At 36.9% G+C, this 27956-nt stretch overlaps 2 protein-coding genes across 6 annotated transcripts in view; both read right to left on the bottom strand.

The window, feature by feature from the left end:
• Positions 1 to 16833, bottom strand: part of Alpha-catr (alpha-catenin related) — an 81907-nt gene extending 65074 nt beyond the window's left edge. The window contains exons 1-2 of one of the 4 annotated variants that reach the window (XM_076765966.1): positions 16488 to 16582; positions 1953 to 2008 (exon numbers count right to left, since the gene is read on the bottom strand). In XM_076765966.1, the coding sequence (XP_076622081.1) occupies positions 1953 to 1967 (15 nt within the window). In that variant the 5' untranslated portion in view covers positions 1968 to 2008; positions 16488 to 16582. Of the gene's footprint in view, positions 1 to 1952; positions 2009 to 15427; positions 15601 to 16487 lie in introns of those variants that run through there. The other 3 variants (XM_076765964.1, XM_076765968.1, XM_076765967.1) reach the window with 3 other exon arrangements.
• A 407-nt stretch (positions 16834 to 17240) lies between these two features.
• Positions 17241 to 27215, bottom strand: LOC143341782 (myosin-IIIb). Of its 2 annotated transcripts, XM_076764988.1 has the most exons (16): positions 27084 to 27215; positions 25587 to 25921; positions 25156 to 25437; positions 24295 to 24879; positions 23781 to 24172; positions 23359 to 23687; positions 22758 to 23264; positions 22388 to 22674; positions 21996 to 22270; positions 21480 to 21850; positions 21236 to 21343; positions 20887 to 21143; positions 20566 to 20774; positions 20374 to 20454; positions 19822 to 19989; positions 17241 to 19159 (listed from the first exon to the last, which is right to left on the bottom strand). In XM_076764988.1, exons 1-16 carry the CDS (start codon positions 27097 to 27099, stop codon positions 18205 to 18207), a joined length of 5157 nt encoding a protein of 1718 aa, XP_076621103.1. In that variant the 5' UTR covers positions 27100 to 27215; the 3' UTR covers positions 17241 to 18204. The 2 variants fall into 2 exon arrangements, with proteins under 2 accessions (XP_076621103.1, XP_076621105.1); XM_076764990.1 differs by lacking the exon at positions 20374 to 20454.
• Positions 27216 to 27956: the final 741 nt, after the last annotated feature.

Genomic DNA, 27956 nt, shown 5'->3' with positions numbered 1-27956 from the left:
CAATGGACGAATAAATCGCTGTTTTCGAATGTTACGTTGTGGCAAATTTACGTTCCACAATAGATACAACTTTTGAAGAAATAATTCCTTGGAAATCTAAAACGAGAATATGAAATACGAAGGGAACGCTATTTTCAATGCATGTTCAAATATTTTTCACGCAGCATCTTTCGTTGCACATTTACATAAAATGTTTCTTTTACTTTTAACTGTAAATCTTTTTACCATAATTTTCGTTTAATACAATTTTCCGATCACACTTTATAGCCACTAAAGATTCGATGAAACTTCCAAAATAACGAAGATTAACAAAGTTGGATATCTATTTTAGGAGCAAAATTTTTGCTTCTGCTCCTTACTTTTGCACTGTGTAAAGAGTTGACTCGAACACTAGAGGGTTTCCTTTTTTATGGACCTGTTATATGCGCCCCCCGTCTACGTCAGATACAGTCGGTGTTTTATGCTCCATTAGAAAAATAATTTGGAATGAATTACGATTGTACGCGCTACTTCGGATCGCCCCTTAATGGGATACTCATTTACGAGAAAATGTTCGACTTAATCCTTTCCTAGGCATTTGTGTCGGTTTGCTGTTTGCCACGAGTCTTTTAGCTCGCGCTGCACTGCATTAGCTAATTTGTCTAAGAAAAGGAAGCACGCTGTGAAAATGCTCTCCTCTTTCACGAGAATTAAGTTTTATAACGAAATTTCCGACGGTCAGAAAATGGAGGCCTAATTTTATGATAATTCAGGACAATGGTGCTCGGAAACGGCGTGCCCTTAATAGAATTTTAATTCGTCGCTGGATTGATTTTAAATCATGAATTAAGAGGTATGACGATGAAGAAGATAAAATGGTCGCGGAAATGGCTTTAAAATAGATGCTACAAAATTCTTCTAATATTCGTTTCTTCAATAAAAAAATGTGTATTGTTGAATGACACTAAATACAAACAACAAAAACATGTTTGTCTCAAATAGAATCGAATGTTTACCACCACCTAATTTGAATCCGTTTGAGAATAATTAATTTAACTAAATATGTAACGAAATATTCGTTGTTATGAATGTTGTAATAATAAGTGAAGAGAAATGCTCTATGTACACTGTGTATTTTAAATTACACACAAATTGATAATGAAATTGTTGAATATTTTTTTTTTGGATCGAAGTAATTTACGTGTAACTAAACGCTTAGTGAAAATTAACAAGGCTTCGATGAAAACGATTCTCCTTTGAACAGGTACTTAATTCAAGCATTGCGTAACATTTTAAATTGCTTAAAGTTACGTAACAAGAACGAACTAAAACAACAATGATCGGAACTTGTAGTATTTCACTGCAGAGAAGCTCCGAGGAAATTTGTCCGTGGAAAAGTATCTTGGAATTCTTTCCACGGAGGATTCTGCAACAGAAAACTCCAAACTTCTCTAACTCTAACGTAAAACAACGGTATCAGCACAGTAAATCGAAATGCAAACTAAAATCATGCTTCGTCCGAAAAATAAGCTACTGTGAAACAGAAAGAAAAATAAAAAAAAAGAAAAAAATAAATAAAAGGGAACATAAACGCCCGACAGTACGAACGGAAAACAAACGTAACAATTAGGCAGTAACAATATTCCCCTTTTTCTAATCACACACAACAGTCGGTCGATAAACATCTCTACTGATTCGTGTCGGCACAACAAACGTTTCAACTGTGTAACTTTGTCGTCGTGTGTTTCGTCTAATTACATGGATCTATGTGAACGCAACAACTTCTGAAAAAAAAGCTCGGAAACGAAATATTCAATTAGGCAGTCTATCTCCTTTCTCTCTTTTTTTTTTTTTCTATTCACATGTAACAACGCCACTCGAGTACCGCTACTGAACTATGGAACTCTAATAGTGTTACACCACATGTACGCAGCGATTACGTGTCCGTGAAACATTGTTCACTAAAAACTTACCATGGAAGAACCCATTATACCTACGAACTCAATTGTTTCGGCTGTCGAAGATGTGCCTAGAACATATCGTACAATCCGTTCAGTGAAAAAAATCATCATCTCGCACAGCCGTGCAGATTTCTTGTTCGTTCTACTTTCTAGTGTAAAGCGACGCTATGGCTCTCCAGTTCGGGGTTTCTCTCGCCGTCGGGACACGGAGCTAAATTTTGCTTTTCGTGAAGAGATTTCGGACATACCCCGAGAAATAACATTCTCTGAAATGATATTTCGCGTATGAGTTTCCCGCGTTAAAACGGAATAATATTTACGTTGCTATTACGTCACGACTGCGCCCACGAGATACGTAACCAACGTTAGATTAAGTATGCGAAATATTCAGTGGTTTCTCGAAACTCTCGCGTGAAGACGAAGTACAAAGAAAGATTCGAACGAGACAATTTTCACAACGAACATCGACTAGATCGAAGATCGAATTAAGGAAGGAACAATTGTAAGAATTTTCGGAAATAATATCATTTTACGTAGTTTCTTTTTTTTGTAATTAAAGAATGGTGGTACGTGTGGAAGATACGTTTCGAGCTTTATCTAAGGTCCTCTTCAGAAAATGATATTATTTGTACAGGTAACTACCAGAATTGAAAATAGAATTTATATAGTGATTCACAAAGTTAGTGACAGAGGTAACAATTTTATAAAATTCTGCAAAGCTTAAAGGTAACAAAAGAATTTTAATAATTTTCTATTGAGAATTAGTTCGAGCACTTAATTAATGAAAGCATAAAGTAAAACGGTGAATGACTTTGTGGAAGATGAACTGTAAGAGATTCTTACATGATTTTACGTCAAAAAATGATAGAAACGCATGAAGAGTTCTACGAAAACAAACTTTCTTAAAAGTATTAATAATTGATTAAATGTATTATGTACTTATGAGTGTTATACAGGGTGTTCGGTCACACCTGAGAAAAATTTTAATGGGGGATTCTAGAGGCCAAAATAAGACGAAAATCAAGAATATCAATTTGTCGATGAAGGCTTCGTTAAAAAGTTATTAACGTTTAAAGTTTCGCCAGTATTAAATTTTTTTCTCGAAAATGCGTAAGATTTCGGGGGTATGTCTGTTCACCAAAAATGATTATAATTGACCCCCACAACTGAAAATAATTTTTCCAAAACGATTTGAAATTTTTTTTTTCCGTCGAAAAATTTCACACCTTCTCGAATTTTTTTCTAGAAAGTGGGTAGGATTTCGGGGGTATGTCTGTTGACCAAAAATGATCGTAATTGGCCCCCGCAACCGAAAATAATTTTTTCAGAACGATTTGAAATTTTTTTTTTCGCCGAAAAATTTCAGGGAAACATGTCAATGTATGGTCAGACATTTTCTGTAAGGAATTTTTTTCTCGAAACTGAGTAGGATTTCGGGGGTATGTCTGTTGACCAAAAATGCTTGCAATTGACCCCAAAACCTAGAAATAATTTTTTTAGCACGATTTGAAATGTTTGAATTTAATTGTTAATAACTTTTTAACGAAGCCTCGATCAACTAATTGGTATTCTTCAATTTCGTCTTATTTTGGCCTCTAGAATCCTCTATTAAAATTTTTCCCAGGGGTGGCTGAACACCCTGTATAATGCTAATATTTTGACAGATCCATATAAAAAAGTGTCGAAAATATTGAAATCTCGAGAAATATCACCTTGTAAAAAATATTGATGCTTGTCAGAATATTTGCCCCTTCGAGACGTACAATTTTCTCCTGTAAATTCCCTGTCGTGTTATCACGAGAAATGGAGATAGTCTGGATGATCCTGTTAAGGGAAACACTTTTTATACGGCCTTAAAATCGAAATGACAGAACTCTTGTGCCAAACCGTTCAACAACTAAACTCTAAACGGAACTTTTTTATTTTCATACTAAAACATTTGTATGTTCCACGTTGGATTGGGAAATTTGAAGTGTTTCGATCATCAAGCTTTTCGCGAAGCATTCAAAGTCGGGTTTCTTTAATGCCCTGAGGTTAAATTTTCGTCGAAACGTTACGGGTAAATGAATTTCTTTGATTGTAAGTAATAAAAACTCTGACGTTTCGTAAGCTTTGTACCATGAAGCGTGATAATTTCAACTGCGACGAAATGTTATTAAAATATTCCGCTGAAAGTAGAATTGAAGAACGATGACGTCAAGTTTTCTTAAAAAACGAGGACGGAGTATACCCAGGGGGAACGGAATCTTATTCGAACTACTCGCACGATAGATTTTCTTCAACTGTTGCACGTTCGTAAATCTAATTTTGTAAATATTGTACTTTATATTGTAACGCAGAATATTCCGAGGAATCGATACGATTTAAAAAAGAAATGTATGCGACTATTGATTTAAAATGTCAGGAGCACGTATATCACTGTCTGGTTTGAAAGAGTTAAAAGAGAAGCTAAACAATTAAGCACGGAACAAGCAAACCAAAGTAGATAAAGCACTAAACCACGACGGGCTGTAGAAAGCGTCAACATTTCGCTCGAGCGCTTTAAATATGTGAAAAGAATCGTTTTATTCACAAGAGTACTAATATTATTCGAAGAAAGAACTTCAAAGCAAATGTTGCAATGCCCGGTTCCCAAAAATCATATTTCATTTTCATCCTAATAGACGTCAAAGTATTGGTGATGTGTTCACTTATTAATTTGTAATTTCGAGTTCGTAGGTTGTATGAATTTACGCGTACAAATTTTGTGTGATCAGATAAATAAAAAAAAATGGATATAAAAACCTCGTGTCTTCTAAGAGTAGTGATTTGTTACTATTTTAACTAGGAAAAAATTGAGAAAAAAGAATTTATAACGATGTCATCGGTCTACGAATATGCAAAAGCTGAAGAGAATCCATAAGGGAGGGATGGAGGATGGGGTTTGCTCGATTTTAAATAAGATTCTTTCTTAAGGTCAAAGCTGTACAGATCGGATAAATATGAAATATTCAAAATTGTGTTCCAAGAATTTTCTGGAGATGATTAGTGAATTTCGTAGGATGTATCTCGAATACTGAAAGGGTTTTTGAAGCATGTCACCTCGCGTGAGGGAGGAAAGGATGAATCATTAGAAGAACACGTGATACTCCGATCTCGTTTCTTGTTTTATGTACGACCCAGTTCGAGAGTCGATCAAGCCTGACATTTTTCTTGTTTGACATTTGCCGTTAATGAATGCGGATATTTCTCTTGTCGAGTGACGCGTATGTAGCTCTTATTGTGAAGGTAACGCAAGATAAATTGTACGTTCTCTATAAGTTTGTTCTCGAGCCTATCAGCATTGCTTCCTTTCTTTGACTACTTTAGTTGCTAAATATGAAATCAAGGGAATTTTCCACGAATTCTCTTAAATAACCAAATAGCTGACAAGAATCTCGAGTTGTTGTAACACTATTTGTAAAGAATAGACGAGTACTCGTCAGTCAATGGTCCTAAACCTACTCTCCTTTGTAACATTCAAGTATTATATTTTTTTTCGTGAAGTTCTGACGTAAAACTTTCTACTTGAAAATTTACCTTGCCTCCAACACCTACTGTTTTACGAAACGAGGCTTGAAAATACTTATAATCTGACCTGGATATTCGAGGAACTGTATTTCACGAGGGTTCTACGTGCCATGAAATTTATGCGATTCCCAATGTTGAATTAATTCCCCGCCTAAATGCATTAGTAACAGCTTCGTTAAGATGGTAACAGCCGACTTGGTGATTCTGAGTTGTAGGCGTTTGAAATTAAAACGACCTTTAATTAAAAATGTGAATGTTAACGATATTCTTCACTCGGTTCCAAAAAGAAGGCACGCGTTACCACGGTCAAAATTATAAAAACTTTTCTGAAATTCTAATTTAGTGTTTATGAATTACACTTTTTTTTTGAAGAATTTCGCTGTTAAATATTTTTAAAATATGATGTTGTTCTCCGTTGCAGATACGAAACTGCATTATTATTATTTCGAACAGAGATTCTAAATTAAGATGCCTTTTTAAATATTTACACGAAAAAATAAATTTCCAATTTCAATGAAAATAATTTCTAGTTGAAATCGATTCTTAATTGACGATGCATTGTTTCTACAATATGTACGAATGAACATAAACGAATTAAAAATCTATCAAACAGTACAGTAAAACGAAACAGGGTATTATTATAAAATTCGTTTGTACGCAAGCAATGCGTAAACGTTACTAGAATCCCTATAGATCGGAAGTTTAAATAAGAAGGAAGTAATCAACTTTAATATTTCCCAGCTGAGTATACGATATAATAGTTATGATTACTTTTTCTTTACTCGGATTCCCTTCTGTGTTGGCTGTTTCGTTTCCCTTTCTCTCTCAGTGCCTTTTAATTCACATGTTTCATTTCCCCGTCATACTTCTCGCCGTTTTATTATTTCGATTTCATTGCTACTAGGTATCGATCTCTTTCAACGTATCCTGTACCTTCAGCTGACATCTTATTCCAAAGAATATTACAGCAGTCGAAGGTGAAAACCTTATTTTCCGCGATCTGAGATAGTACGTATAAAAAGAATCAGCTTCTTTGAGTTTCATCGTAGAAGGCAGTTCTTCAGGTTCTATGAATCTATTCTTTTTAATTCTTTATATAGAAGTTATATTAAAATAGAAATAAGTTACTCGATATCTAAAAAGAAGTTAATATATGCAAGTATTATTATAACTTCGGTAAAACATTTTCGATCATATAAAATCTATTAAGAAATGTAACACTGGATATCGTGTATTTTTCAGTTTAAACATTACAGACTAAAATATAATTAAACTTATATATTTTAAAAGAAATCTCCGTATAGAAAGCTATTTTTGGCCAACCATCGAATAAAACCATGCTCAATGTATAAAAGAAATATGTAAAACTATGGTAATGTATATGAAAGAAGCTACCATTATCTTTTATAAAAAATATAAGGTGGAGAAATGGAGCCAGCGAAAATGAAGAAATATTTAAGCAGAAGGAAAAAGGAACAAATGTGAATTTTAACCATAATTCTCGATTCTCTCGATAGCCTTCGTTGTCTTTTATTTTTCGCGCGATCTACCTAATATATTGAGTTATTAAAAAATAATATATGGCGCGAAACTCCCACGTATTTTTCCCCCCCATTTCATTCAGCGTGTGCACTGTCGGTATTCGTGCTTCGCTCTAAACGATTCTCGCTTTTGCAATTTTCATCCGACCGTCTTTTGCACTTCTTTCAGCGAATCCCAGACTGAAGAAACTTCTGCAGAATGAGAAACGTCGCGAGTGTGCCCGAACTTTAAATCGAGCAGCTTTTTGAAATTCAACCCACGCTCGCGTACGCTAGAATTTGGATAATTTTGCGTATAATAACAATTAAAAATTACGAGTAATTCTGACTTAGGCTTTCTTACGCGCGTGGAACGAACGTTTCCACGTTTTTGTCCATTTTTCCTTCAGTCTTTCATGATTTGAGATTCGGCAAAACTCGTGGGACGTAAAATTTTTACGTGTCGCTCGTCGAAGATGGCGCAAAACGCGACTAGCTTTTGCTAGCTGCGATGGCCAACGATACGAGCAGTTTATTGAACCGGACTTAACGCGAGAAACGATAAAAACGAAATGGACGTTTTGAGGGAGCGTGCATTTAAGATTGAAATTTTCAACGTTTCCTGTTAATGGATTAACGCGCTCGATGAAGCACATCACGCGGCTCTCAATTTAATTGCTGCGTTGCTATGGAGCGTGCAAAATGTTTTATATCGATAGACACTGCCATAAGAGTGTCAATATTTTTTCAACATGTTCTACCGATCATTTTCCTAGATTTTACACGAAAGAAACGGCCCAAGAACGAATATAAGTAACGGTGTTTGCGTAGTTTCCAAGATTATATCGTTTTTTAATTTTCGAGCAAGGTAAACTCAATTTATTGCAATAGAATTCCATGCTTCAACTATGTATGTTGATTCTTTTCGAAAGAACTATGATCCTAAATATGTTTCATAATATACGAAAGGAGATTAAACTACTTGCAATTAATGAAATGACTTTATAATGGTGTTCAACGACGTAATAACAATTTTATAATTTTCATCGCTGAGAGAATAATTCACATAGAAGTGCAAAGATAAATCAGTCTTGGGGGTATCCGATTTACTGGAACTAAACTTTCCTTAAACTTCGATAACTCAATAGATTTAGGTCAAGTCTCCAGAAGCTGCGACAAATTTCAACAGAAATGCAATTTCACAAAGGGAAGGGATAGACGACAAATCGGCTATACTAAGAAACACGATTACTGTGACTGAGACTACACTTGTGCAACAGTAAACAAAGACGATACCAATTTTAACCGAATATTGTTCCACGCTGTTGTATTCACTTTAATAACGCGATCAAAATTTTGAGTACTAAGTATTGTAAAATGTTTCTTAAATTTTGCTGAAATCTTCATAATTGTCATACCTGTTTGGACCATCGAAACGATGGACAGTTTGTAAGTGAATTTAGCCTCTGTAAAATTTCATTTTACATAATTACGTATCTTCTAGATATTTAGTACATGTTCTCCATAAAAATCACAATTAATTTAAATAAAGAATTTGTTTCTGTAAAAGGATATTTTTAGTAATTCCAAAGCGTCTGCTTTTATTTAGTAGAATAAAAGTTTAATTTTCTATGAGTAGATCCAAGACGTTACGATTTGAGCATGAAAGATATGAAAAATTCTACCCCGAGTGCAGTGATAATGTTAGATGTGAACCCTTCTTAAGCCGACATGCCAGAATGTTGATCGAACGAGGTTTTACTATCGTTGGGTAGACCGACGGTCAATATTAGTTTGTTCGATGGCTTCTGACATATTTACTCTGGATGCAAATGAAAAATATCTACGCCGTATATATTGCTCTCAAATTATTTGCTGACGATTGTTTGCATCTTCAAAGACGAAACGTATTAAACTTCACATTCAAACCGAACCAAGAAACTGTTCTCAGGAATGTCATAGAACTTCTATCCTTTGCAAATGCATCAACGTTTACCCATGATTTTTTATATTAACTCAATTGTATACAGGGTGTTCGGCCACCCCTGGGAAAAATTTTAATAGAGGATTTTAGAGGCCAAAATAAGACGAAAATGAAGAATTCTACCCACTTTCTAGAAAAAAATTCGAGAAGGTGTGAAATTTTTCGACGGAAAAAAAAAATGATGAATTTTGAATGTAATGAATTGAAAATGAATAAATGACGGGAAAAAACTGATTTTATTTTTATAGGGAAAGATTAATAGTAAAATTCACAGCTTTTGAAATGTATCTAAAATTTCTGATCGAGTGTCACAGAATTTCTCTATATACTTTGAACACCTTGCAAGTAAAATTCAGTAACGAAGAGTGTATTCTGCACGGTGTGATAGATCATCCACCGTGTAATAACATTTCTCTGAAAATACGTGTTGATGAAATTAATTCAAATGATGCAAGATGGATGGATCACTTACAAAGGCGTAAACTGCTCGAAGGGCTTCGTAATGAAATGACGTGTAATTCAATATTCGTCGCCTGTCTATTCTATAAATTTCGCTCTTTATGCAATTTGACAAAAGTGGCATTTCGTCACGAGAACTAAGTAATAAAATAGAAACTTGCAAAATATGAAAGGAAATAAATCTATATAAATTTGATATGTCAGATAACTTAATGAATTTCGACTTAATACTTTCGAGACATTTTTAAGATCCTAAATTATAAGAAAATGTAATAATTCGAACATCGTTGGACTCTCTAGACTAGAATATCCCTTTAAAGGGTAAAACACAATAGTATGCTCGTAATGAGAGTATTGATTGCTCACAGCAGGCGTTGGATCACACTTAAATTGAAGAGATACCCTGTTGATTTGAACTCTAGACTGTATCTATTTTAGACCAAGAAGTCGTTCAAGGGTCCCCTCACTCCTTTAAGTGAAATTACACACAGGTTCGCGAAACAAATTTACGAAAAGAAAATATTGTACGCTTTTTAGAAAATATCATAATCCAGTAACAGCAAAATAACGTTTCAAGTAACAATTAAGTACAAATTTGTTGCTAACGATACGGAATGAAATGTACCTCGATCATTAAAACCGTAAACAGTCGTTTAATCAAGCGTCCAGTTTCCAGTTACGTAGTCGAGAATCTATAAAATTTACCAGTCTCGGTTACAGTTTCATTAAAATTCTTTAATAACGACCACCCATCGACTTGAAGTTCCAAGCGTGTCTGAGCTTTAGTGACTTTGCAGGGAACCTTAAGGCCGAGTGCTTTTCGGGGTCGTAAATTACAGTTCACTGCACACACTTGTCAGGAAAAGTTCTGTCTTTCATAGGCTCCGGTCGCAACACCTCAACGATCGAAAATACGAGAAGTAATTTTCCAGTAGAAAATCTACTCAACCGCGCTGCCTGGACTCCGGAAGATATGGAACTTCCCACGTGTGGCAGAAAATTGCTTTGAGTTACTCAGTTGCATTAGTCTCAAGCGTGTTTGCTGATTTAAACAAACGTATTAATTTTGGCGGTCAACGTTAATTGAAATCGTACTTTGGCAAGACAGTAATATTCAATTTATGAAATAGATGCATGTATTCGAAATTAAAGTATGTTCCATGTACTTAATCAAGTACCATTTCTAATTAATATAGGGCTTCTTGCAATTTTCTGTCTACGATCAGATCAGTGAAGAAAGTAGTATATTTCACAACGTCTACGATCTTCAAAGAGTGCCAAGTTAGAAGATAAACACGATAAAAATGAAACTCTAATGCACACTCACGTTTAATATTGATTCTAAAAATACGCGAACAGCTTGAAACGCACGAATTTGATGTCGAAATAGAAGACACCTTGATCACGATCGAAGTTAAAAATACACGTTTAGAAGAAACTAGCGATTAGGTCAATTAACTGATAGAAATTTGTCGTACGATATTTGAAGTTAATTCGGTGCTTCATGTCCCCATTTATCTGTCACAGTTTCCCATTTATAACCAAGGACAGACACTGCGGAAGTCTGTGGCCATAGTCAGCGATCGCAACATGCCAGTAATGGATCAGTGTGGGGTTAGGTCGGAGATCGAGGTTAATTGAAGTGTTAAAGTGTGCCACTCGAGGAATTCTCAGTAGATATTGCTGGTTTACGATCGTGTCGTCATCACTTGGACATTTTCTACTTAAAGATTCTCTGTCTTCTCTGCAGAAATAAGTAAAAAGTATTTCACCGCGACCGACACGATCTACGTTGCAACGTAAAACTAACTTTTCTAATCCAAAAAGCGCGAAAAACGTAATAAATGATCCAGAATTCTTCGAATTTAATTACGAAGACGAGCCAGAGGCTTTAAATTATAAAATATTTTTAGTTACGAATAATGATTATAAGTGATCGAAATTTTGTTTCGTTGCTGATAACCATTGTTTGCTTTTAGGGGAACTGATATTTTCGATCCTTGATATAGACAAAAGAATATTCTTCTACTATCGAAATTTTAGAAAATTTCTCAATTTCGACACTACGATAATGTGCTAATAATATAGTGGTTAAAGTACCTCTTGAGTAATTAATCTCTCGAGATAAATAACTGAATACTTTTTCATAAAAAATTACAAGCTGTATCGATTAATCTATCGAAAAGTGTTTCGTGTAAAAATCTAAATGGTTTCTACACGACCATCTATAAAAACCTCAATTGCATCGAATTATGTTTCCCATTTTTTCGTGTAAAATTGAACACCGCGTATAATCTCTATTTTTATCTACGCCAGTTTCCTATTTTCGAAGGCAAGTGGTTAATACCATTCGAACAGTATTCTTAGAATCGGAATACATTCGCGATCGAACTTCTTTATTTCACAATCCACTAGATTGGCGGTCGATTACATTGCGCGTTCGCGTGAAACAATAATGAAAAGATCGTTTCGCGAAAGCGAAGTAGCCAATATGAAAATTGGGAATAGAACGGCTGCGGTCTACCAACAAATCGACTGGCCGATGGTCGATGAAACATCGACCGCAGTCCAGCCACTCTTTAACCAGGTGTGTAAGGAAAAGTCTACGCGAAAGGTGTAGGTCGAAGGTCTCTGTCAGAGGGAAAAGGAACGAGAAAGGAAAAAGGAAGAAGCAAAAGACGAAAGGTGTGGAAGAAGGAGGAGCCAGGGGGTGGCTAGACAGGGCTCTAACAAGTGGCTGCAGTCCGTAACGATCGCCTTCTGTGCCATGCACCAGACACTCGTGCGCTTTCTCTATCTAAGAGGTTTAACCAATACACAACAATTTCTCACTCCTACGTGTGTGTACGTGTGCACCAACATCGATGCATATCGCTTAACATGACACAAAGGTTGTTCCCGAGCGACTGACATTTTGTTCCCTTTGACTTGAAATAATTTTCACCGCGACGCGTCCACAATTCTGGTCGCGCGATTGGTTTGATCGGCCCCGCTTGAATTTACGAGCGAATGTTGGGTCCAACGACACGTAATCGTTTAATACTCCAGTATTTCTCCTAATGCCTCTAACGTTCCGAATTACGATAATGCCACTTTTATATTAATTCGTACGGAGCAAATGCACCTGGGGATATCGAATAAATAGATTGAAAACATAAATATAAAATGTTCTGGGGATTTGTGTAGCATTCCGAGCGTACAGGGAAGTTGTAATAAATGAAATTTGTCATTCGATAAACGCAGCTACGAGATATGCCAATATTTTAATGTTATTACACGCACGAATGCATAGGGTGTTCGGTTATTCGTACTATAACGAGTCAGAGATGATGACTCATGAAAAAATCAGTTGAAAATGTAGAATAAAATTTTTTCTTATGATGCTTCGTTTTCGATATAATTGTATTTGAAAATTTGTCGAATACGATATGATTGAATACTATTTGGCTGATACGTCTGTCCATTACACGCTGTATCTACTTGTATTGACGTCTACGTCGAACTCCATTACGTACAATCTAATAAATGTTTAAACCTTATTGTTTCGAAAGGAAGCTTCGTATGGAAACATTTTCTGTTTGTTCTTTGACTTCCTCCTTCACGAGGAATCACTTCTTGCCCAGTTGTATCACGAATTACGGAACACCTTGTATATACATACATATAATATTAAAATATCGACAGATCCCGTATAATGTACCGTGAATTAATTATCCAATTACTGTTTACGTATTCACAAAAGCATATTCGTGCTTTTAAAATATCGCACCCTTTTAAAAAAGTAACCATTATGTACAAAATATGTTAGATTAGCTGGAAAAATGCCAAAAATGTTATTTGAAAGTCTACATATTTATAAATTACAATATTTTACGATAGCCTGTTATCGTTATTGATCAAAGTAATAAATAACATGCTTGCTTTAAAATAAAGTAAAATTCTTTTTGAAAAAACCCCTATATTGTTGGAAATATTCATCTGAAAATCTAATATTCGTATTCATACATTGCTTTCAATTAATCACAGCGGAAAATGACGCAGAAACCGATATTAATAACCACGAATTTAAACAGAATCTAGGATAAAGAGAATCTCCTCGAACCTGTTCGTTTACTCTACTGTTTGTGTTAATGACGTCGTTTGTGAACTACGTTTTTGAAGACTATTTCGTAGAGAAAGCAACGAGAATTTAGGTTGAAGAAGGTTCAAAGCGATCGTGAATTCAGGTTCTTTGCAAAGACAAGCTTTCTTTGAAACGTATTTAAAAGGGGGAGAAACGTGCTGCCTTTAATTTGATCAAAGAGGCAGTGACCCTTCGTAATTCTTGCTTCGATATTTATTCTAAGAAGACCTTGGGGCAAATACTCTACTTTGAGTTATAATTTGTTCACTGCTAAATATATATTGCACGTTGGAATCCTAATATAATGCAATGACACGTTTCTACAATTAGCTGTATGACTACATAACGTGATACGAATGTGTACATGAATTTTAAGTCGCGATCGAGTTAAAAAATGTAGCTGTATCGTTAAATTATTGCTTTGACGGAAATTACTTTGTTATTGTTCAATAAGATTGTCTAAATCGACCCGCTGAGTAACGACTGTAATATTTCATTCACACTTGTAACGTGTTTATAAATTCGAAACTAGGCATAGAGTATACAGCTCATTCCTTAGTGTGAGGTAAAAATAGATGCAATATCTGCCATACGTTTCACACAACTCCTTAGTAGACTGAATACTTATGATTTCATTGGGATCCAATATTTTATATAGAAGCTACCTTAGAAACCTGAAAATATCCACTTCTTATTAAACAATTATAATAATTCTTATTCCTTTGTTAATTTTATTTTAGATAAAATGTAATGACCAGCTAAAATAATTATTAAAAATTTATGTTGCACTATTATAGCTATGTAATTGCAAAATATAACGAAAAATGTGATCTGAAATACCTGGTTGATAGTATGTAAGTAAGAGACAATCTCAAAACTATCTTTTATGCACAGTAATTAAAACGAATTCTAATTAAAATACGAATATTTGAGTAATGAAATAAAATTGCAGTGAATTCCTAAAGCAACTCGCCACGTGGATTTTTCTGAAAATAAAAAAGAACAAATCACGAAACAAAAGTCTACGAAAACGAAAAATGACCGAAATATTACTTCGACTATTGAATGTCTCTAAGATTAGTATCGTGGGGAAAAATAGAAGCAATAATGCAGTGTTTCTCAAACTTAATTTTCCCGCGAACTTTTCTAATAAAAGAAACTTTTATATAACTTGTATAATCTCACATTTTTAATTTAGATTATTCATACGTTGTAGTAAACAACAGACAAAAGTAAATATGAAACGAACTCACATGGAACTCGAGATTTATTTAATACTAGTAATTAATAAATTAATTTTATTACTGAATAGTATTAAAAAATCTTTATTCCTTGTCTTCTGTGTAATACTATTTCACTGGGAACGAAGAAAATCAATAAAGTTTGCTATCTGCTATTACTTTTGTCAGAAACAGAATGAAAATTGATGAATAAAAGTACAAAACAGTGTTGATCAATGTATACGAAAAATTGAGTAAATCTAAATTGAATGAGATGGAGTAATGATGCTTATAAAAAATAAAGTGGCAGATGTTTCACGTTGTACATCTCTATTATTAACGATAAAATATTTCTAATAAATATGAAGTACTATATTTTTCTCGTGGACCACAATTTGAGAAATACCGCAATAAAGTATAAGACACGCTACTGAAATTTCTTACAAAACAATGTTCTTCGATACGCATACTAAGAGTTATTTATAGCACAAGTATATTTACTTTGTTATAATTTTCCAATAAAATAGCTTTGTAAACAGAATGGCGACATTCGCGCGTCTTCTCCGATTTCGAATGAAAAAGGAATTTACCTACGTGAATATTTATATTGAAGTAAAACTAATCGTATTTACCACCGTAGCGACGTAGCTTTCTTAACGGTCCGTGATATTAGTCCGTCGAATTCGTAGAAGTTAGAACGAAAACATATTTCAGGTTCAATACGTTCAACGGCCTTTGACTTTCGCGGCATGTTTCTTCCTTGTGACACAGCGTGCTGCCGCGTTCGTGCACACACAAATTATTGTCGCACACGTGTTCGCGGATCACACAGCGAAAACTTGTTCGTAATTTTATAAAAGCTCGAAATCGACGCCGCCGGCACGAAACACTGATCACGTGACTTCCGCGGGAAGTATACGTGTATGGATGTACATACACGGCGTGTGCGTATACACGTACGCATATACATTTACGGATAGAAAAGATAGAACGAGAAAGAAAGCTCAACGACGGACGGCGAGAGCGAGAGAGAACGAAGAAATACCAAAATATCTGTTACACCGAGCGCGTGGCAGCTCGGTCGCTCGATGATGCAAACTATATACATGCCCGGTGCGAGAACTGTCAAATATCCGAGTGTCTCTCTCGAAACGAAGAAGGCCGCGGAGGCCAGAAAGAGACATTTTCGTTCAGATCAAATCGATATTCGGTGGAACGGTTGATAACTATGTGCTTCTCGTCTGTTAAGTAACTCTTAATCCCTCGCGAGCACGCTCTTTTTCGTATGTCTGTCTCGCTCTTAAAAGCGGCCGGCACGATTGTTTGTCCTCGTCGCACGTACGCAGCCTTCTCGCTCGTCTTACGTTCTCTCTTTCTCTTTGTCAGGTACGCGGTCCACTCGCTTTCCTACGAATATATATACATGCACCGGTGTTCCCGTCGTATAAACTCACACACGTGCAACACACACACGCACACGTAGAATCGCGAAACACGCACACGCGAACACGGTTGCTATATGGGTGAAACGGAGTGCCGTGCAACAGAACGTAAAGTATCGAGGAAAGCCGGGGTAGGAAGACCTTAACCTATCGCGGTTAAAGGCCAGGGACTGTAAGCGGCTCAAATAAAAACCGAGTGATTAGAGCACACGAACGTTCCTTTCCTCCACTTTCCGATTAATTGTCTTACCTGTTTTACTAGTGGGAGTAGTGTCTGTTCTATGCTACGGGTCTTAATCTCTAGGGTGGCTGGGTCTACGGGGTCGGGTGTCGCCATGATTAGAACACAACTCCGCGCTCCGTAGACTCGAACCGAGCCTAGAGGGTTCGTTGCACCCCTCTCACTTCTCGTGCCTGTCCACAACCCCCTCGCGACGACCGATCCTTTCCATTTATTTCCCTAGACTCCCTACTCGTGAAACCATTGGCCAATCATCGCGCAGAAGAGCGTCGATGCGAGCGACACGACGTTAAGGCGGCGACGCGTAGACAACTGCTCGGAACTGGCCAACCATCGTGGTTTTATAGATGGTGCAGTTCTGCCATCTATCGTAGTGTTCCCAAACTGTGGCGTCTTCGTTACGTTTTGACAGTGATTCTTCGTGCAGTTTAAAAACAGGAAAGTGCAATGTGTTTGGTGCGACGTTACGTGCTGTTTAGTCGAGGACCAATGTCTAGATCGCAAGAAAAGGTATGATATATGTAACTTCATATTTAATAAAGGTATAATATATGTAATTTCATATTTACTTCCCGCTTGCGCGCCATGACCGTTGTACGACAATGGAGATTCGCGCCGAATGCTAGGAAATAACTTCTTTCGATTCATATTCTATGCTAATGGAACAAAATGATAATCAAATTTGTAATTTCTATTGACGAGTCGAGCAACATTGATTCCTCGATATACAAAAATGTTTTCGATAGGATAACAAAGAACGAATTTTTTAGTAGTCTAAAGCGAAACATATATTTAATATATTATTGTTATTCTTATTTCTATAAGAATTATATATACAAGCTGTACTGTCGACATATGTATCAGTGAATAATATTTAACAAATATTTGATAATAGCCACTAATCACGATGTTTTCGTAAATATTTAACGAGACAAGGCACTAATAAACAACCTCGTCGATTAATCGTATAAGTCATACATTACAAGTTAAGTTATTTAATATAAATGTCATGATACGAGGTAAACACCGTTAAAACTTCGGGAACAAATTTTTTTTTAACGCTATCGAATACATCTAAGTCTTTTGTAAAGCTACACATGACTAGTTCTAAACATAGATTATCATTGAAACACGTTTTATTAAGCAGCAGCACTCCCTGGCGAAGTAACAATGAACTGACGATTTCTTTCCGGCCATTAAACAATTACGTCTTTGTAGATAAATAAAAAAGAAAATGAGAAAAATCGTAAACGAATTTGAAAAACGGCAGGAACATTCTCTGGAATTAAAATAAATTATATTTCACGATCTTTACAGTAACCTTGTTGAAAATTTGTAATATAGGGATGAGATGCATGCTGCTTTTACACACAGTGTGTTTAAGAGGGTTCAGGATTTCAGAAGCGTATGATACACCTGAAAGTAAACAAAAAATGTCGAATTAACGTAGATTGTTATATTCTATCAAAAAAATTTCTTCACTGATGTATAATTTTTTCATAAAAAAAAAAAAAAAATGATAAACCCCGAGTAAACAAAAATATTTCATAATTACTTTAAGCAATATTTTATGAATGAAGTTTATATGCTTCTGAATTTCTAAACCCCCTTCTCCAAACACTCCGTATTTCTAATCACTGTGCTGATTAATATCTCGTATTTAGCAAATAAATTATCTAACTGCCTGTGCTCTGAGAAATTTTGAACGTTCAGGCATCACGTAACGTTACTTCTTTACGTTAACGAGTTTATTTTGATTCGGTGCCAGCGGAGCCCTTCTTTTTACATGTTTCTCTGGAATTTTATCCTTCGACACTGGAACTCCGTTGCAAGCTAGTCCACCTTTCCTCTTCCTCAAAGATTCAGTCGGAAGATATTCGGCTGGTCTCAAAAGCTGTCTAAAGTTATATGGTCCGTTGATATCTTCCGGATCGTAATCGACTTTGATGATTTCTTGCCGCTTTTGCACGACGGTGGGCCTCAGAAGTTGTCTAAGATCACCTGGAATACCGAACGTATCCTTCCCCAGTTCTTTTCTCATTCCCACCCGGCCACCCACAGCGTTTTGACCGGCAACAGATCGGTTGATTCCATTCTTACTGTCCACTCGAATTTGTCGATTTTTCTCGACGTCGCTATTCTCTTTCGCAAGCTTCGTTCCTTTCCGATCGTTCAGATTATTCTTAACGCCACTGGCGAATCCAGACTGTTTGTTCAAGTCACTCTGATTGGCTAATCCATTTGCAACCATTCTATTAATGTATAAACCATTTTGACAACCGGTGACAATGTTTCGATGACCATTGACTTTAGTCACGTGACTGATCGGGGAAGAATGTTCATTTACGGAATTTATATGGCCATTAATGGGGGTTTCGTGTCCGTTCAGAGGGCTATGACTATTATTTGTGTGACCATTAATGAAAGTGGTATGCCCATTTGTGAAACTGGAGTGTCCGTTTAATGCGTTCTGGTTTCCATTTACGGAAGATCCGTTGACATTACGCTGGTGACTATTGATTGGTTGCTGATGTTCGTTTACACCGTTGTGTCTGTCGACGTATCTGGATCGTAAGCCATTTGTATTGTTGATATTCGAAGAGTTGACTCCAGGTTGTTTACGGTGTGGATAGCCCTCAGAGGACCGCAGCTTGTTGTTAGGCACGTGATTAATCCTTGAACTGTAAGGAAAAAATCTCTTCCAATTACATTGTTGCAATTCTTTGGTTTATTATTGGCTTCAAAGCTACGGATTTATAAATAAAAATTTTTAACGAACGCATGACTTAGGTATCTAAATATCATATTACTTAAATAGAAATAAATGAAATGCTCGATCAGACAGCATGAAATTCAACAGTACTCCACCGTTCGATCCAGATATTCAATTATGCTTGCAGCCGTATTTCTTTTGCCTTCACTACCTATTCTAATGTCTCAACTATAACCCGTGTAGAACAAACTATGTTTTTAGTCGTTCTTGTACGATTCCCTTGCTTAGCTGTTTTCTCGAATCAGAAATTTAATTTTTTTTCTTTATATTTGCGGTAACGACTACATAAGGGACTTCTAAATGAAATTAAATCTACGGAGGGCATAATTTTATTATTTTACCTGGAAGTTTGCCATGATACCTCTGGCAAAGTATAGAAACACAACGAAAAAGATTAGTAACTCAATCACTATGTTACGATTATTAATTCAGCGATACTTTGCTTCCTATTACGAATCAATGAATTTAGAATCGGGGGAATAAATAAAGGAAACTAATAGATCGTAGAAGGATTGAAGATTGGTCGGGAAAGGAACAAGAAGCTTAATTATGGAGAAAGCCTGAGCGTACCTCACTTTGGTTGAGTTGTCTTCTTGTTGTGTCACCTCGCCTGGATTTCTCAAAGCTTTGTGCCATATATCCGAAAGCTGTTGCTCCGAAGCTATCGCATAGTCGCCCTGAGCTTCCAAGCGTTCTCTCCTCTCGGCGTTCACTTCTAAAATCTGACCCATTCGACTCCTGAAACGTTCAACGCAATATTATCCATCACATCGTTACAAAATGTTCAACTACGAAACAATTTTAATTTCAATCGTTAAAGTTCTACGACGATGGATTAAAACGTACTAGTTCCTACGAACATACAACTAGGAAACAAAATTAAGAATCGCACAGATCTCTAATTTACAGCTTTCTACGTATCTATATAAATTCGTATTCCACAAAAATTAAGCTCGCTATGATTATTGCAAGTATGAATTTTTACTTTTCAAGCAATTGATCGCTCTAATTGTTTCTATTGTATTGGATGTCTCAGGGAGGAACAAGGACTTTTTAAGAATATTTAGTCATTCAAAGTTAGAAGTTCTCTAAGGAAGACCGACTTGAAATGTACGATTGTACCTCGACAATGGGTGGAGGTCATTTTCTAGCTGTATCAACGGTAAGTCCCAGCCAACTTCGTCGTCTTCGAAGTCCGAACCACTTCCGATGCGAGTGCCAAAAGCATTCGAAAATTGAGCATTCGAATTTCGCATTCGTACGCGAAAAAAGAAACTGGGCAATCGATTTCAATATAACACTGAGTCTATTTACCTGCTCATCTCGTTCTTCAAGTCGTGATAGTACTTAATGGTCTCCTCCCCTTCCACTTGAGTGCCACTTCGATATTGCATGATAGGTTGAACCATGCTGAACCCTTCGGGGCGAACGTAATCAGGAGGTGGTTCGTCTATATCGTTTAATCGGACACCCGGTTTATTGCGACGTTGATACTTGTGCAGTTCTTGGTTCTTCATGTGGACCTTCGATGGAATTCCAATAATCATCGTAACAATTAAAATAATAGCTTGGTTGCAAATAATCACGAAAACACGTAGTTTTTGGAAGGGCGATAATAATTAGTCTTTCACTCACGTTTTGAGAGAATTGTATAAGATCAGCTTGTCTTAGTTTGGGATGTACGCTGTCCCTCGGAGGTGGCTTCCTCTTTTTAACTTTTTCTTCCTTTTTATACCATCGCTGGACAATGAACGCGGCATCAGCGTTCTTCAAACCTTCCCGCAACAACGCTTTGTGAGCTTCGAACTTGTCGTTGTGACCGTTCAGGATTCTCTTAAAGCGTTCCTCCAGTTCGGGCCCGAAACGTTTGCGAATAGTGTATCCTCTGAAGTCTGCAGATAGTCCAGAAACACGATTTTAATTTCGAAAATAGTTGGTCCAGGATTTTACAAAGCAAGACTATATATTTTTAAAATGATCTTACGACTTTGGATGATGACGGCAGCGTCGGTTTCTTTCAATGGTTCCTTTTCTTTCTCCTCACCAGTTTCTTCTGCCAGCTTCTCAGCTTTAGCTTTTGCTTCTTGTTCTTCTGTAACGATGTTTGTTAATCACATTTATTATATCATAGATTCATGAAAAGAACTTTCTGCTCCTTTTATTTTTCAAGGAAGGGCAAAGATTAGGATTGCGTAATAGTAATGAATATATTGATATTACGTAACTACCTTGCGCTTTTTGCAGAACAGTGGCTTCTTCCTCTTCTTCTTGCTTCTTCTTCAGCTCCTCGAGCAAATGCTTTCTCGATAGCCACCCACGAATGTGACGTTGCAAAGTAACAACAGACACAGCGAATTGCCATTTCTGCTTTTTGAATCTGATCCTGGCGAGCCATCGACGAACACACGCTTGGACCATTATGATCTTCTTAAGCTGTTCCTCGTACATCTTCGAAAGAAACTCGACGTGATAGTATTTGAGGAACACTTTTGTCCTACCCAACGCCCATCCGTCCATTTTTAAGCGGATGAGAAGAAGACGACAATTGTCGCGATTTGCCATCACTCGTTCGTCATAACCGAATGCCAAGAAGCAGTATCTATAATTCATGGTTTAAGGTTTAAATTACTTCACGATGATGGCATAGTTGAGAAATCCAAAGACACTAAACTTGGTTGTTGGACGATATTTATAGGAATTTCGTTGTACTTATATTTTCTAATAAAAGACATTTTAGTAAGTACCTTTTCAGGAATTCGTTGAATGGTATTCTATGCGAGAAGCCATTCTGTCGAATTCGAATTGTCTCGAGGACCCCGGTGTATCTCAATTGTTTCACGACCTTTTCTTTGTCGAAGAATCGCGGGCTCCTCGAATCGTTCGGTTTTATGCAACGCACAAACTGCGGCAACCCCGACACCATTTTTTGCAACAAATCCATTAGCGAGTATCGGAAATACGTCGCCACCGTTTGTTGAGCCCTGGACTGCGACGCTAATCCCCGGCTGGAATAACGTTCCTGGAACGATTCAATTTTTTATTTTAGTCTTCCCTCGCGACTAAATAATACCGCTGACATTTTTTTATTTCCCACTGAATTAAAAAGCAACCGACAAATACGTCACGTTGCAAATACCTTTGTGTTCTGATGGGATTGCGACAATTTCTTCGAATCGGTTTCGTGTACCGCCGAGTAAAGATTGCCAGTCTTCGTGATCGGGCATTGAAACAAGAAGCGAACCATGTCGTACTGAGATTGCCTGACCAGCTGTATCACTTCGGGGGGCAAGAAATTTCTATTCTTTTCTAGAAATCCCTCTGCTTGGTAAACCACGCGCCCTGCAAAGTGGTGGACCGCGAAGCAAACCGCGTCCGATTTCGGTCGTACGTAAAACTTCGATTTGATGTTGCTGTGGAATTTCTCTGTAATATACATTAAAATTCCCATACGGTGTAATAGCGAAATAGAAAATTTCAAGTGAAGAGTTATAGATAGCGATTCGTACCGATCAAAGATTTATTCGTGGCTCTAGGAAATCGACTTTCCTCGTCCAAAAGGGCTAAAAGTCCCATAGGTTTGCTTAAAAGCATGTCAAGGACTGGCCTGTTGTCCGAGAACTCGACCAGATCTACCGGTATTCCCTCTGCCATGTATTCTTGCTGCTCCCACGTAAAGATATGCTGATTGAAATAATACTGTATCTGTTCGTTGGCGATGTTAATGCACAATTGCTCGAAGGAATTTCTAGGGAAATTCTCGAATCCGAAAATGTCGAGGAGACCAATGGCCAACGGCTCGTAATTCGGGGAACGATTGAAGCATAGCAAACAGTTGATTTGATTGACCATCCAGTCGAACAATCGACCGTAAAGTCCTTTGGCCATGGCGTCTCTCGCTGCACACGCCTCTGCCACTGTATTGTTCCGCGTGATTGTTTCTCCTCTGGTCATAACCGAATTCGATGTTAAGGCTTCTAGAAGATCGTTCTCTTCGATGCCGAGCAATTGGGAAACTGTAACGTGTTTTAAAGGTCACGAACCGGAAGCGTTTCCCCGAGAGAATCGCGCTCGAAGCAAATATATTTACCGACGAAAACACGTAATTACCTCTGTGCAAAGGTGCTGTGTCAATTACTCGACTCTTATTATCGGTATTGTCCTCGCTGGCTACCTCGCCAAATTCAATATCGCCAAGATGAAGCACGGCAGCCAGAATTCGGTAAACCGTGTCCACCTCGCTGTCTTGAAAACCGAGCAACTTAAAGCCATTCTTTAACTGTTTGAACTTGTCGATATGCGCCTGAGACGTTTGACTATGATCCATGAGATATCGGTGCTGCTTTCGAAGGTTTTCATCCAGATAGAACTCTGACAAACGATTATCTGCCTCCAGACCGTCGTACATGTAGTAAAATATGTGGAAATTACGCTCGCCTCTGGAAAATAAAATTATTTTGTGTTGTGAAGCGTCCAACAGTTCGTTACCTAGTTTACCATATTAAACCTGAAGCGTATCGTATGTTACTCACTCAGCTTGAGCCACTACTCGAGACTGTTCTAACAAGTATACAGATATTCTGGCGCCAGTGACTTTGCCGCCTTTGGTCATCGTTAGATCCAAGTACTTCCCAAACCTCGACGAGTTTGCATTGATTCCAGTAGTCGCGTTACCGAAAGCCTCCATTATTGGATTTATTTGTAGAATTCGTTCTTCTAAGTTACGATTCGGTGCTTTGCTGAGGTACACCAATTGCTTCAACAGTAAATTCGCGCTTTCGGTTTTTCCAGCCCCGGATTCGCCGCTGATAACTATCGCTTGATTTTGTCGCTGATGCAGCAACGCTTGATAGGCAGCATCGGCGACAGCGAAAATGTGCGGCGGATTGTCCGACCTCGCCTGACCTTTGTATCTCTTTTGCTCCTGCAGACGTTAAAATGTTCTCGCTATATCTATTTTTTAACGTCGAGTACCCTTTGCGCTTTAAGAAATTTCTTCCTTGACTCTGTATTTAAACGTTATTAAAGTTGATTACAAATACTTACAATTCCTGTGTACAATCCCAAATTCGTGAACGGATTAACTGCAACGAGTATGTCACCGATATACGTGTATATTTGACCCTGTTCGTATCTATGCTGCAATTGTTCGACGATTCCGTCTTCCGATAACATGTCCAGAGCAGCCAGATCGTCCATATACATTTTCTCCGGTCTGGTTTTTCGATCAGTCTTTAATTTTCCATGCTTGGTCGTCACTTCCGGTTGCCTGTGAACCCTGCCAAACGCTCTCTGCCGACGAATCTCTTCCCTCAGTTCGATCCTGGTCTTTTCCATATTCGATTCAATGTTCACCAATAAAGGATGCTCTTTTAATTCGCTAGCGAAAGGTCGATGTTCGAGATCTTTGACCAAACATTCCGTGATAAAGTCCAGTAGCTCTGGCGAATGCATGTCTGGGGTTTTCAAAGATGGGGGTGGGTTTCTAGGAATTTGAAACAGTGCTCTCATGGGGTGAAGCTCAGACAAGGGCGGGTCACCCTCTGCTAACTCGATCGCTGTGATCCCTACTGACCATACGTCGCATCGGGAATCGTAAGAGGAATCCAGTTGTTGCTCGCAAGCTATTACCTGTTCGACGTTTGCATTTTATGAAAACAACTTTCTATGCAATCTACTAAACTGCATTTCATATGCAATAATATTTTCTCTGTATTTTACTGTTACTTATATATTGCTTCTTTGTGTACTAAAGAGTTTTTTCCGTTAATAAATGAATAATAATATAATATTACACAAAGTGATATAAATAAAATTCGCTTTCGTATGTCTCTTAATTCTTACAATTTTGAGAAATTTTAATTACTCGTATGTAATTCGAGAAATTTAACGATGATTGTACTTTACCTCAGGTGCCATCCAATATGGTGTTCCGACAGACGTGTTTTTCCTCGCGAGCGTGGCAGCAAGATGCGAAGCCACACCGAAGTCAACCAATTTAACATGCGCCTCCTCGGTAAGCAAAATATTATGTCCTTTAACGTCACGGTGCATGCAGTGATTGCTGTGTAAATAAATTAACGCTTCCACCGTTTCTTTGAGAATGTAAGCTATTTGTTCGTCCGTTAGACGTCTTCCTTTTCTCTTGAGACCCTGTACCAAATCGGTCACCGACCCTCCGGTGCATAACTGAAACAAAAATAATTAATCTATTCTTCACTTTGGAAACTACAACCTATTAAATTGCACGATAAATAATCACAAAAACGAAGCGAACGTTTAAGATATTGAAACATACAGAATGTGTCTTTCAATTGACAAAATTAAAGTAACAGTACCTCCATGACGAACCATAGTTGATCCTCTTCCTGAGCAGGCTTCGCCCTTTTTAGGAATAAACCATGAAAGTGTGGAATATTCGGGTGAAGACACAAATCCCTTAACACGAGATATTCTTCTTCGATCTCCTCGATGTTATCAGCAACATTCTCCAGTATCTTGATTGCAACTTTATTGCCAGTTTCATTGCAATGCGCGGAATAAACTTCTCCGTACGTTCCCTCGCCTATCAATTCTTCCAACACAAAACGATCGCCAGGATCTGGTATCGCATCGAAATTAACGTGCTGACTGAGACCGTGATACGCCATATTGGTCCCACCACCGGTCATTTCTGGGACAGTAAATTATATAAAATTAACTATTACAAAACAGTTTTATTCTTCTTGGTGTTTCATTGCAAAATCAGTAAAAATTTCTTCACTTATGAAACGTTAAAAGATAAATGAAGAAATTTGTATTGACTTTGCATTCTTGTATACTAATTTTATATGAAGTAAATAGTGTCATTAAAATACAGTTGAATTACAAACACTGTTTTATTTCGAACTGTTAGCGTAAAGAGAAAATATTTTTCGTGGAATAATTTTTGTATAAATGACACATGACGGTCGTTGCATATGAATTATTATTAAAAGCTTTCTTTTTGCTATGAATATACGTCCAAGGTATAAACGGTTAGAAATCATTTTTATGCCGATTTAGGGAAAAGGAGAAACTTTATTACATTGTAGCGAGTAACGTTATAGACAGTAACTTGGAAAATTACGCTGGTAGTGTTTTCCACCCTATATTTATTAATAACTTTATAGCCATTGAGCGGAAATTACCGTGGTGAAGCAATTTCTAGATCTAGCCTCATAGAAAGTTGCGGTGAACCACAGGAAGAAATGTATATCTGCGATAAAACGTTTTCAAGCTAAATCTTGTAGAAAAAGAATGTTTAAAGAAATGCTCTTCCAAAGCTTGAAACAAATTACATTTTTAAGCTCTAAATTTATTGTTCACCAATACTCTAAAAGTAAACCAATAAACACGAATACAATTATTAAAGGTATAATTTTGAAAACAAACATATCTCTCGATAGTTCAGGAAAGTTGAATTTGCAAAGTCAGCTTATAATTCAGTTAATATAGACAGGTCTTCTACAAGTCAGCAAAGTCGATTATGTAACATAATATTATATCTTCTTATAATAATCGAATTTACGTTTCGCGGGGCTGTTTTTTTAGAATTGGTTACCAGAATTTTTCCAATGTTTTCGCGTTAAAGTAATTATTATCTGAAATGATTCCAGAACGATTCATCTGCAATTCTATTGTTCCATGAAACACAAAACATTCACTGCTACTCGAAGCAATTTTTCATTGGAATACACCCTTTATCTGGCAACAATTGGGCACTAATTTCTCCTAAAAATTTTATTACAAATATTTAGATTCATGCCACTACACTTTCTATTGCTCGGCAGAATTCCTGGATGAATCTTACTAACCGATTATATCACCCATATCGGTAACTGTGGCTCGCGCTTGGAAATTCAAAAATCTCGGTACTTCATTTAAATACAAGTGATATTATTGAACACTGTTCACCTGACCAGGTGCGAGATACGACTGGGTCGTTCGTTTTCTAACCAGATACCTGTTAACCCCTTAATAGGATTGGGTTCTGTAAGACCGGCGCACTTCTGCTCGGGCTCAGAAATAGGTCTCGTAAGAAGACCATGCCACTTGTACTTCTGTCATTTCAATTCGCGGTTTTGATATTAATTCCATAATGACTTCAATAGGCTTACACACGCATTATGAGTTTAGTATCCAGGGCTGTGAGAAATGGGAACTATCTCGCGGGTAACGAGGGAATTAATTAATGCGACTCGTTTGATGATATTATACGAGCACATCGATTCTTGGACGAATCGTGTTGTAATACTTTTTGATTTTACGGTATTGTTTTTAAAATTAAATGTTACCTTATAATCTTGTTTAGCCATGTGTGAATGTAACAGAACGGATAGTTGCAATACGTTTTCATATTTGTATCGAACACAAGTAGTTTGTGTCAATTGTATCGGAAAATCTATTTTAAAATTATTCTTTCCTTGGTAGTAGGAAATAACATTCACTCTCTTATAAAATATTTTGTATTTTTGTTTTGATTTTTAATCGATTTGCTTGAAGTAATTTTCTTTTATGAGGGGACAAATTCATACAAATTTTGTGTGTGGAAATAATGAGAACATGAACAATGTTTTTTCTTTGCCTGCAAGTGGAGTAAAAAATATTCGAGATATAATAATAGGTGGTCTATGCTACTGGATGAAGCCGCCTAAGGATCGAAGCCATCCGTAGTTTCGAATGTCACT

Source organism: Colletes latitarsis, chromosome 5, assembly GCF_051014445.1.
Source record: "Colletes latitarsis isolate SP2378_abdomen chromosome 5, iyColLati1, whole genome shotgun sequence".
NCBI lineage: Eukaryota > Metazoa > Arthropoda > Insecta > Hymenoptera > Colletidae > Colletes > Colletes latitarsis.
Note: the sequence above shows the minus strand (reverse complement) of the source record. Positions and strands in the feature narration are given on the sequence as shown.

Coding starts and splice junctions, on each gene's coding strand:
- LOC143341782 (XM_076764988.1), bottom strand. Junction 24,173..24,294: donor TGGGATTGTACACAGGAATT/GTAAGTATTTGT, acceptor TAACGTCTGCAG/GAGCAAAAGAGATACAAAGG. Junction 23,265..23,358: donor CACAGCACCTTTGCACAGAG/GTAATTACGTGT, acceptor AACACGTTACAG/TTTCCCAATTGCTCGGCATC.